General features: G+C 33.9%; 1 protein-coding gene across 1 annotated transcript; it reads left to right on the top strand.

Annotated features, from left to right (window-relative positions):
* Positions 1-867: 867 nt before the first annotated feature.
* LOC130053453 (pancreatic triacylglycerol lipase-like) lies at positions 868-11,765 on the top strand. The gene is made up of 8 exons (XM_056160729.1): positions 868-942; positions 2,956-2,976; positions 3,343-3,384; positions 3,708-3,967; positions 7,513-7,732; positions 8,955-9,056; positions 11,238-11,351; positions 11,436-11,765. The coding sequence occupies exons 1-8, from the start codon at positions 897-899 to the stop codon at positions 11,672-11,674; spliced, it is 1,044 nt and encodes a 347-aa protein (XP_056016704.1). The 5' UTR covers positions 868-896; the 3' UTR covers positions 11,675-11,765.
* Positions 11,766-12,830: the final 1,065 nt, after the last annotated feature.

Raw genomic sequence — 12,830 nt, 5'->3', positions numbered from 1 at the left:
ATATATCATGTTGGTCATAACTGAAGGATACTGACCAGAATTTAAAGTCTAAACACATTTTTCATAATTTGATAGATGATACTGATCATGCGATGTGAAAAACACTTGTATGTACATGAGACAACAATTCAGTAAAACAGCAATTTTCAAATTTTCAAAAAAAAAAAATGCGATGTATACCACTTTAAACAACAATTTTAATAATATTAACCAGAAAAAATGAGTTAAAAATAACGATATTTGTAATTTCACTAAAAACAATACTGTGTGTGATCTGTAACAACAATGAAACAATTACACATATATTCATTCATTAGATAGGACACACACACTTTTTTTTATTACACATCTGATATAGGACAGCTAATATGGAATGCATCGGTTCCAAACCTCCCACCCTTAACAAATATTGACCAGTCTCTAATTATATAAGGCTGTCTTTTTAAAAATATTCTTTGTCGCGTACATTTGAAGAAGAGTATCAACGGATCTATTTTCTGTTTTGTAGGTATCCTTTATTTACAATATACTTTAAAATACTTGACAAACTCTACTGAAGTACAATTATTTCTGCGAGGAAAATAACAAAAAGGGCATTGTTGGCACGTGTAAACTATCTTTCTCATGTTCCAAAAACAAACATGCATGCACGCATATTATCTCAAAATGCCATCTCTACATAGTTGACAAGTTCAGTATTGATAAGAAATAATATTGTACTATGGTACCTTAACAGTTGTCATCAAGTAAATAATGTACTATCACTTTTCATTTGCTTTGTCACTTTAATATTGACTGATGAACATATGGCAATTAAGAAATCAATGGTTTAAAAGTATAAAAACTCCGAATCATCATGAAGTACGCACTGGGATACTGATTCTGAAGATTGCAACATGGGACAACATTCATCTCATGGTTATCACTGTCACCACGGAGCCAGTAAGATATTTTATGCTATTATCCTTCTGAATAATACAGTCAATTTCATTGGTTGAGGGCTGGTCACGTGGAGGGAGACAATTCGTGATGTCTCCCTCACGCGCAGGGTGACAACTGTGTTATCGCCCTTTATAACATAATTTCTAATGGCACAAGCGAGAAAGCTCTATCAAACAATAATTGAAAATATGCAGGATCGTAATTCATAAACTTCAGCGTCAACATTAACGGTCACAAATAACAATCGAAAAGAAATACATTTCCATTCTAATGCAATTTTGCATTTCACTTCATCTTTACGTTTTTCTCTTGAAATACGTTACGAAATGTTTAAGTTTGACGTTCTGTTTTTGCGTCATTCTACTGTGACGTCACAATTGAAATCTTTCTCTCGTTTAACGTTCTTAAACCTCAATGTTTTGCTTTCGTTAATATATATATCTAATAAATGTATGACATTGAGTTAAAAAAAAATGATGTATGTAGTTGAGGGTAACATTGATTTCACCCCTCGAAAACTATTGAAAAGTTATCAGAATTTTCTGCAGAGAAAGTTATTACGAATATGTTGACGTTTTAAATTTAAAAAAAAACCCAGATACATGGTACAAGTCAATAAATGTGTGATAGTTTTTTTAACGTTCACATTCTTCAGGATAATAAAACTATTATGGACTGTTTAGCAGGGAGACATCACAAATTATCATGTCTGAGTAGGGTTATCACCCCTGGGTGCATATTTCTCTGTCATAGCAACGTAATGCAAGACTGCATACACAAAAGTACTATGACGTCACAGTAAGTATCATACCATTGAAAAGTAACGTCGAAGTTGATATTGCGCGAAAAACATTTGAAAAAGGTAAGAGTCTAATAATAAAATGAACAATACTCACCCGATCTCGTGGACACATCTTGAAATATGACTATGCGTATAATTAAATATTTGGTAAGTAATGTAGCAAAATTTTAGGACATGTTTCTTCACAAAGCAATTCGCTTCTGGCCTACGTGAATACAACCAAGATTTATTAGAGTAAGTAGTTAATCGTAAATACATCAATATTGTTAAAATCAGTTATTATAACACGTTCTTCGTATTACTTATTAGAGACAAAAATGTTCCCTTTTGTTTATTCCGAATGGTACATAAGTATTCAATTTTTTCTTCCATACATTTTCTCTAAGCGACGATAAATGTTATCTTTGTAAAGTTTTTCAATTCCTATTATATAATATTCGTCAATACTATGACAATCTATATAGAAATGAATAGCAACAGGGTCATCAGTTTCTCGTCTAATAAATGACAAATTCAAAACATGCATTTGATATAAAGTTACCCCAGTTTCTCCCACATATACAATTTTGTTGCATTTTTTGCAAAACACTCCATAAACTACATTCCTGGATTTACAATTGATATAATTTTTGATATGATATTTGTTACCGTTGCAGTCCTCAAATTGATTATAGTTTTAATGACATATTGACATAAAGTACACTTTTCAGCACCACACAGCTCGCATAAATTTTCTTTTCTAAAAAATAGATTATTGTGTTTGTTATGTACCAGAATGTCTTTGAACTTTTTTGTCTCTTTTAAAACCCACTATGGGCATATCTATAAAAACGTTTTTGAGGCGGTCAGAAATTTCAAGAATTTTTGACGTTATTTCTTAAATCTTATGAACAATGGGAAGCCATATAGAATAATTTATCAGGGTCTCTACAGCCCAGTAGCTAAGTACTTCGTTACTAGCTTGAAAATACGGATGTATATCTAATTGCTCTCTCTCTCTCTCTCTCTCTCTCTCTCTCTCTCTCTCTCTCTCTCTCTATATATATATATATATATATATATATATATATATAAATCAGTTACATGAGATTCAGAGATATAGAAATCACTGAGTAATGAATTAAACTTGTCTGACTTTTAGGTTTAATTTTTCTTTATATAATCAAGCATCAAAATATTACAACTGTTTTAAGCAAAATCTTTTTTTTCAGTCTGTAGTGGAGTTGGCAAACGTGAGTATGAATTTACAAGTTTTATTGTATTTTTTCGCGTAAAATTAAAGTGATGAAATACAATTAGGCACTTGCATACTTTACAGATAGGCTCATCATAATGACTTACTCACGGCTATCAAATTCATGCAGAGGTTGTGGAATGATTTCCCTTTTGAATAAAAAAAAAAACAAATACAGCGGGTGTGACCTGTCAACAGGGTATGCTTACTCCTCCAACGCACCTGATCACACGTCTGGTCCATGTTTGCCCAATTATTATCAATTCCGAATTCTTTGTATGATTTGAAATTTATCCGTGTTCGTAATCTTGCTAAATAGAAACAAATTCCAATGATTTACTAAAATAAATTTGTGCCGTTTCAGGTGGTGACGAAACCAGTATGTCATCCAATATGAACAATGCAGGTAACCTGTTAAACACATTTGTTACATGAAATCCATCTCTTCGACAGCTGCTAAATGACAAGAGAGATCTCAACTGAAGTATTCTTATATTTTTATCTGTTTCCTTTCGACCTTTCAGTAGTATTTCTACCAGCCCCTTTATATACAATGTGCAATTGAATATAGTGATATATCTTTCATTCTGTTAATTGATGTCATATTTGATTATAGTTTCCTTAAACAAAATTCAATAATGATTATTAACGTCTTGATTTACGAAAGTCTACTCATTAATGTTGCCATGCCATATACATTGTACATTGTTATTTTTCTTTGCAAATCAGCAATGGTCAGAGCGACCAGTTTATGCTTTGCAATCTTGGCAGTCAAGATGTGTATGAGCAAACGCTTCAATAAACGACCAGAGAGCCCCGAGGAAATGAAGCTGAAAAATGTTTGGTTTGAAGGAGTGGATAAGATATCAGAGAACACTGCCCTACCGAAGAGTTTTGATCGAACCAAAGAGACTGACGTCATTATCCATGGCTACTTGGTGGATACGTCACTTCCGGCTATACGAAACCTTGCAGACACCCTTAGACAGGTAGAAGTATTTCATTTCTTTATTTATCTGTATTCTTTATTTTTTCAAACACTGGTTCGCTATCATAACTACAACAGAAAGATGTTCACCTGCCGAGTTTTAACTTGTTGAGAACGTCTAAATATCAATTAGCTACTTGTATTTATACCAAATCAAATTGTATTGTATTCATATGAAACCAAAAATGTTTATTTCTAAACAGACATCATGTTTGGATCATATGATATATTTCATACAGGTATTGCATATCCATATGCATTGATATTACGGTTTTAAGGACCGCACGTATTCGTTTTGAGGTTGCTGCATTGCCGATTTTATCGAATTTTCAATAAAATAAAAAGTTGGTAATAGACTGTTGTATCTGGGGGGAAATCCGCATTCGTTCTAAATTTTCCCGTCTTGCATTTGAAATTCACTTGCAAATCAAATCAAATCAAATAATCTTTATTTTAAGTCAGACATCGTTACAACAAAAGAGCTATTTACCGACTAGACTTGCATGTTTATGACTTCCGATTCACAGCCCAGTGTATCAATTTAATTCATATTTACTAATAAAGAGTAAAGGTAGAAAACTTCCTACCCCAATTCATAAACAGGGATCTGTAATATTACCTCCAAGTAAAAGAAAATTGTAAAACCGCCTGCACTTTCACTTAGCACAGTCACTTTAACCAGTGTAACTAATACATAGATTGACTTCATTATTACAAGAAAGGTGGAGATAACGAACAGTGGTCAATCTCATAACTCCTATAAGCAATACAAAATAAAGTTGGGCAAACACGGATCCCGGGATATACCAGAAGTGGGATCAGGTTCCTAGGAGGAGTAAGCATCCCCTGTTGACCGGTCACACCCTCCGTGAGTCCTATATCTTGATCAGGTACATTGTAAGCGGAGGTATCCGTAGTCAAAATCAGTGTGCCAAGAACGGTCTAACAATCGGCACGAAGCACGTCAGACAGCATTTGACCGAATGATAGGTTGTATTGACAAACTAGTTCGTTATAATGACCATAGAATTTTCGAAATGCTGACTTTAAACGAGACTGTTGGAACCCCTGCACTATCAACTTGTTTGTCAGTAGCCTGCTTCGATTTAAAAACTTACCATACGCAGAGCAAACTCTTGCGTAACGAATCAGTTGAGAGATATAAACACCATATGGAGGTGATAACGGAATATTACTACATAAATAGGGAAAGTTGACGATGGAGAATTGAAATAATCCCGTTTGTCATACAGTTGAGTTGTCAGTTTGCCGTTGATATCTACTTTCAATAAAATATGAAAGTATGAAGGAGAACTGGATGACTCTGTGGTGTCCTTTATTTGAAGTTCACTGGAATATATTAAATCGACATGTGAATGAACATTAATCGCCAAATACCTACGTTAATGTGGTTTAAATAAAAATATACATAATAAGAACTGTGTACCTTGATAAAGTCTTGTTATCAGCATAATGTATGTACTATATTGAATTCTTATTGATGAAAACTTATATTTGAGCCTCTAAATTGTTTTGGGTCCTTCATCATTTTTGGGCACCTGTCAAAATGGCTGTGATAGTGAGTGTGCAGAAGGTTTTACAATTTCAGTAACTTGAAGTTATTGTGGAACTCAATTTACGAATTAGGGTAAGACATTCCACTTAAAAATTATATTTAATGTTCCACATTCTAATTGCTTCTTGCAATGCACAAACATTTTGTTTAGTGGTACAATATAATGAAGATTGTGCGAATATACTAGAATACAGAATAGAATTTTCAATCACGTGATTGATTGGTTGGATTTTTTCTCACGGCGACCTTAGATACCCTATATTTAGAGCTATACACCTCAACTCTTTAATCATAGTATATCCGAATCGAAGGAATATAACATGGCCTATGTTCCGAATGAATCATTTATAGTCAGTTATGTATTTGTTACAGACATGTTCTGCAGTCTCCAGTTCAGATGACCTTGCCTAAAATTTTGTTGTTGGTGGCCCAGATAAGGAAAGTCTACTGTGTTCATGATTCAATTACATAACTTTTACGTTTAAAGTTTCTTTTCCAACAAGTTCGAGATTAAACAAATGCCTCAATCATCTATTTTCTTGCTTATGAAAGTGTGAAAAGGCCTTCCCTTATCTGTTTTTGCGAAAATTGGCCTCTCTGAATCAGAGAATTGATTTTATGTGTTCTAATGAATTTTCAATCAAATTCCTTAATGGTTAGCGATGATAAATTCAAACACCTGCACATAACTGACTGACAACTTTGCCCACATTTTGTTATTCTAACCCGGGACTTTATCTTCTGTCTCTGTATTAAGCACCGAATTTGAATAGTTTTTTAATATGATTTAAATGCTGCATTCATAGAATAAATTGGTGTGAAATCTTTAAACTAGGTGTAATGTTTTAGTGTGACACCATTTATAAAGTTACGCTGTAGCACAAATTACCGTCTTACATACAGGAACAGTCCTCTGCTAAACAGTTCCAACAAATTCATATAAGACAACCAACGTACCTTCCAATTTAAAACATGAAACATCGAACATTTTATCCGATTTGCATGTAGAACATAAATTCATATGCAATGATTTTGTGTTCAGAAAAGCGTCTTCTGGTAATTCTATTTTGGAAATACGTAGGAGATTTGCCACATTTTTTTTAAAAGTTCCTTTTTGACATCTCGATCAAAATGCAGAGAGAAATTACCCTACCAATTGACCGACTTCACAATTTCTAAAATAAGAGTCACAGTACAGTATTGTTAAAATGAACCATATCTTATGTCCCGTAATGGGTCTATCCGTCTGTTTCTCTGTCCGCAAAAACTATATCCGTGGTCATCATTTTTGAATGGATCTTGATAGTGCTCTCATATTTTGAAAAGACCTTTTGTTTAGTAGCAAATTATTGTTAACCTCTTGCCCTTGGCGTTTGACCTACTTTTGAAAAATTTACCTTAGCCATAACATTTGAATGGTAAGTGATAGGGTTTTCATATATTTCATATGGGTACGATAATTATTTTTGCTGTCATATGCGGACATCAGTGTTTCACAAATACATTTTGTTCCCATTTCAGTTGAGAAGATAAGTGACGAATACATTTTCAGATTTATCATACTCACAAACTCGGCCGTGTATATGCTTGTTTTAATATATGCAAACTAAATGTCCTTTTAGTATCAAAATTCTACCGTTGAATTTTCGTTGACTCTAATGCAATAACTCACAAAATATGAAGTTTGGGGATTAAAAGGTCAAGCCAATAATCAGTAATGTTTATAACGCTTTCATATTTTTTTTTATTCAATTGTAAGTTTGCAAGCAAACACTTTTCAGTTTTTCGATATACCAATCCCGAAAAATTTCGGGGGGTTGAATTTTGGAGATACTAAGCTGCGTTTGTTATATGATTTTAAAATGAACCTTTTTTATTTCAATTTTGATCCCGGCCAGTCTTTAACATATGTTAGCATCATTAGCCATAAAGAAAAAAAAACCGAGATGATAAAGATCGATTATTTTCAGAGGAAACACAATGTTTTGCTGATTGACTGGGCCTTGGGAGCGGGAGTGAACTACGCTCAATCCGCCTCTAACGTTCAAACTGTCGGGGCTTACGTCTATAGATTCCTGGAAAAGAACAAGATTCCGTTGGACAAGGTTCATATCATCGGTCAAGGCTTGGGAGCACACGCTGCTGCAGAGGCAGGGGAACATTCCAAGGGAAAGATCTGTCGTATTACAGGTAGGTATTAAAGTCTGGTCCTAGCATCTAAGACATGTGCATCTTTTCTCCTTTGAATTAACTATACATCCTTTCATTTATGATCAAAGTGATTTCTTATCTATATAGTTTTCAACCTTGTTAGCTTTAGAAGAGGATTCGAAGAGCAAATCAAAGTACACATAGTTGCAAAAAAATTCCGTCAACCTCCGAAAAATAGATCAAACATGTCTTTGCAATGACAGAATATAATGCATCACTTTAATCCGAAATTTCAAGCCTTTGATTTCACTGTTTCTTAAGCTTTAACAATTCACTATACCCCATACCTTTTCTCAGTAGTGGTAAGGGTCATTTAGTTTGTTGAAAGTGTTACTTTCACAAACACAAAGTAAAGTGTTACCTTCACAAATACAAAAGGAAGTGTTACATGTACCTTCACAAACACAAACAAACGTGTTCCCTTCACAAACACAAAACAACGTGTTTCCTTCACAAACACAAAACAATTATACGTGTTACCTTCACAAACACAAAGCAAAGTGTTACCTTCACAAACACAAAACAATTATACGTGTTACCTTCACAAACACAAAACAACGTGTTACCTTCACAAACACAAAGCAACGTGTTACCATCACAAACACAAAACAATTATACGTGTTACCTTCACAAACACAAAACAACGTGTTACCTTCACAAACACAAAGCAACGTGTTACCATCGCAAACACAAAACAATTATACGTGTTACCTTCACAAACACAAAACAACGTGTTACTTTCACAAACACAAAACAATTAGACGTGTTACCTTCACAAACACAAAGCAAAGTGTTACCATCACAAACACAAAACAATTATACGTGTTACCTTCACAAACACAAAACAAAGTGTTACCTTCACAAACACAAAACAACGTGTTACCATCACAAACACAAAACAATTATACGTGTTACCTTCACAAACACAAAGCAAAGTGTTACCTTCACAAACACAAAGCAAAGTGTTACCTTCACAAACACAAAACGAAGTGTTACCACCACAAACACACAACGAACTATTTGCCCAGTGTAAATTATGATGTTACATTTTGCAGGTAAGCTCAGATTATTTCAGTAAATTACTAACTACATCATGAATATAATGCATATTGTCCAAATTTGTAACAAATTAACCGAATTTTATTGTTAACATACTTTTATCAAATTCAATCAATATTAAATGTTCGGTTTTTTATTTCAGGTCTAGACCCAGCCAGTCCGTTATTTGAAACTTCAAAGTTTGCAATCAACAAAGAAAGCGCCCAATTTGTAGACATCATTCACACGGATGCGCGACCGTTTGGTGAGAACATAATGCTCTTTCATTTCCTAGTTGACTTGCGTGAATATGGCAGAAATATTAAACGTTTTAAAATTTTTGCTGATCTATAGAAAACTTTTGGATACGATAGTTCTGTGGTTTTATAAATTGAATAGCAATGACTTATCAAATATAAAACTCACAGAAAATTAGACCATATACTAGTGTTTCCGAATATCCTTAAAAGCGGTCGTTAATTTATCATCAAATATTGTATAGATAATGTACTTCGTTTTCTGATATAGTATATTAAATGATTAATGCTACTTGGTTATGTGCACTGAATTTAAACTTTGTTATATGATTACATACTTTCTTTGGACTAAACGTTTTCGAAACAATTTTGTTTCTTAGTCATATATTTGCCTATGATTGGTTTAAATTGACATTATTTCTACTTTACAAAAAATCCTGTTTTCTTCTGGGAAAAAGTCCCTCTGACGCTCTTTTGGTGTATGTTGTATATGTCTCATCTCAGCACATGCGCATTAGATAATTATAGACACGTTTATCAGATACACCAGTAGAGTATCTAATTTCAAATCAATGTCAATTAGTAAATGATCAGTGACATCACGAAAAGCAATTAATTTCATATCAATGTCAATTAAGAAATAAACATAACATGCATACATGATCATTGGAGACTCCAAGAAAAATGCAAACATTTGTAATTCTATCAAAGCACAAATTCATCGAAAATAAGTTCTTACATTGTATACCTTACAAATTCCCTTTAATTAGTGTCATGTATATCTATTTGACTGCGAATAACTCCGTTTACCTGATCAGGATATAGGGCTCACGGCGGGTGTGACCGGTTAAAAGGTGATGCTTACTCCTCCTAGGCACCTGATCCCACCTCTGGTGTGTCCAGGGGTCCGTGTTTGCCCAACTATCTATTTTGTATTGCTTATAGGAGTTATGAGATTGATCACTGTTCGTTATCTTCACCTTGCATATCGTTATACCAGAAGTATGAATAAAAACAAATAAAATATAACACTAGATTACAAAGATAACACAGTTATTAAGGTTGTGTAAAATGATTTTATTTACGGAAATAGACCCACCAGGTATTCTAAAGCAGAATTTTCCAACAGATATCATAATGACATGTTCTTAAATTACGCAGTGATTCAAAAGGCAAAACATCGGAAGCCCATTAAAATTTGATAATTGATATATTTTATGAGATAATTTTTCATTGAGGCATAATGCTAAAAGGAAAGCTTGTAACTTTATTTCATAAGGTCCAGGTTTTTTTCCAAATGTTACTGACTTTTTTTCAAAAACGGATATTGGTATCCATCATGGAAACTAAAGAAAATTCCCGATTACTACTGTATTAAAGACCCCTGAAATGCAACATCCTGGGTTTTATTTGTTTTTTGGTTTTTTTCTGTTTGTTTGGGTTTTTTTTGCATAAGGTTCACGTCTGTCAGAAACAACAGCAGTAAAATAACGGCCATGTTTTGGACCTTCTAGAGTAGTCACATCTTATTACAAACTGAACACAGTCAAAGCATGTCTTTATCTTTTATCATTTGTAAAGAAATCAGGAATCAGAGCTCTAGAGACATGCCAATTGGCAGGTATATCATGCAATCATATTCATTGAAGAAAATTCAAAAATTATGTTATAGAATTAAAATTACATTATTTCTCGAAATGCGCATCTGGTGCATCAAATTTGGTACCGTATAAGTTTTACATTATGAACCCTGGGTCGAGGCATTTGCTGGTGGACTGTTAGTCCCCGAGGGTCTCTGCAGCCCAGTAGCTAAATACTTCGTTACTAACTTGAAAATACAGATGTATATTTAATTGCTGTGATAAAATTTAGAAATTCATTTAAAAATTAAGGATTATCTCCCTCATGCATAGCTCTTATCCTTGGACGAATTTGGCTCCAGTTTATGGCACTCTAGTTTTCCTTTTAGATCCTAGAAGTTTATTGTTATTTCGATTTTCCAAAATTTCGACTTGAGCATCACTGAAGACATTATTTGTCGAAATGCACATCTGGTACATCAAAATTGGTACCGTATAAGTGTTACATCACATTAATATTAATAAATATGGTCCTATCATGAGTGTGAAGTATAAATACATGTAGATGTCTACTTAATATGATAAGATGTAAACTTCCATTTCATTTAGGTTATGGAATGAAGAAAAGATGCGGCCATCTTGATATCTACGTCAATGGTGGAAGAAGACAACCAGGATGTACCTATAACCCGAAAAACCCTGTTAAGATCCATACTCTAAAAAGTAAGAAAGTTCTATATTTCTAAACATCTGATAACAATTGAACGGTCTTTATCTTATTTCATGATAATGTTTCATTCATTCTAGAGGCAACATTCCACAAAGCCTGTGGACATTTGAAAGCTGTAGGATATTACGTGGAGTCGATCTCGGACAAGTGTAAACTCCGAGCCTGTGAATGCACATATATGAAATTTCTTGCGTCTAAATGTAGTCCTAACAAGTGTGTCTTCTGGGGTTATGATGCTAAGAAAGGATCTGAAGGAATGTACTACGGCGTTACCGCCACCGCCTACCCGTACTGTCGAACAAACGGTTCCGAGTAGACCCATCAATATGAAGATCTATAGACCAGACCCATGAAATATTTCCTTAAATCGATGTTTTTTGTTTCTTTAATAAACTATATGCATCAGGCGTTTTCTTTAATGTTTTATTTACTAAGAACGTCATTTTTGCTTCTTCTGTGAACCTGGCAAATTGGTAGTTTTCTCTTTGTTGATTGTACAAAACTATCCCGTAGAAAAGGTTCAGAAAATCTCATACTCCTATAGAGATTACCAAAGAGTAGGACCGGCATGGACTCCTGGACACACTAGAAGTGGATTCAGGTGCCTAGGAGGAGTAAATATGCCCTGTTGACCCGCGTAAACCCTCTCTGTTGATCAGGTGAACGGAGTAATCCGTAGTCAAAATATGTGTGTAAAGAGCCAGTTCATTTGAAACACTTCACACAGCATTCGATCATATGACAGCTTGTATTTGCAATTACCATCATAATAACGAACATAACATTTGCGAAACACTTACTTTAAATAAAACAGTTGAACCCTACCTAACATAAAATTACGTATAAGTATCCATCATCAACTTATCATTTTCATCCCATGGGTTTATGCAGCAATATTCCATTATCACCAGCATATTGTGGTTCGATACACGAGAAATATGCAGCTCAGTTAAGGCTTCCCGAGAAAAATCCTAGTACTTAGTGATGCATATATGTACCTGTGCACTTCATACCATTTGACGTCACAATGGAAAAGTACGTCACGACGTATAGGTTCTTGTAATTGTATCGTGGGGAAAATAGCAATTGGTATCAGACAGAATTTTGCTCTATGAAAGGTATTTGTTTCTAAAATAGCTAAACGACCATAACATTTGCAAAATAGTAACTTTAAAAGATACTGTTGAAACCATTGTAAAGGCAACTTATTTGTCAGTAGTACGCCTCGATATAAAAACTGATCATATGCAGAACAAACTCTTGCGTATCGAATCAGTTCGTATAATAGAAAATTGGTGCATTAATATGAGAAGTTGATGATGGAGATACTGTCGCAATTTGTTTGTAAAATTGAAGGATTTAAATAACGTTTAATCTGTACTAGATATGTATGTATATTCCCAAGCGAGCTAAGAGTCGTAGAACTTAATTCAGTCTGTTTTCCAGGTGATGAGATCTAGGTTTTCTTAGTC

Source organism: Ostrea edulis, chromosome 3 (assembly GCF_947568905.1).
Source record: "Ostrea edulis chromosome 3, xbOstEdul1.1, whole genome shotgun sequence".
Taxonomy (NCBI): Eukaryota; Metazoa; Mollusca; class Bivalvia; order Ostreida; family Ostreidae; genus Ostrea; species Ostrea edulis.
Note: the sequence above shows the minus strand (reverse complement) of the source record. Positions and strands in the feature narration are given on the sequence as shown.

What these genes read in the sequence shown, in the direction of transcription:
- LOC130053453 (XM_056160729.1), top strand. Translation starts at nt 897, where the DNA reads ATGGGACAACATTCATCTCATGGTTATCACTGTCACCACGGAGCCA. An exon ending in CTGTAGTGGAGTTGGCAAAC is followed by an intron (nt 2,977 to 3,342) that starts GTGAGTATGAAT and finishes GTGCCGTTTCAG; the next exon opens with GTGGTGACGAAACCAGTATG. An exon ending in TAAGATCCATACTCTAAAAA is followed by an intron (nt 11,352 to 11,435) that starts GTAAGAAAGTTC and finishes CATTCATTCTAG; the next exon opens with AGGCAACATTCCACAAAGCC.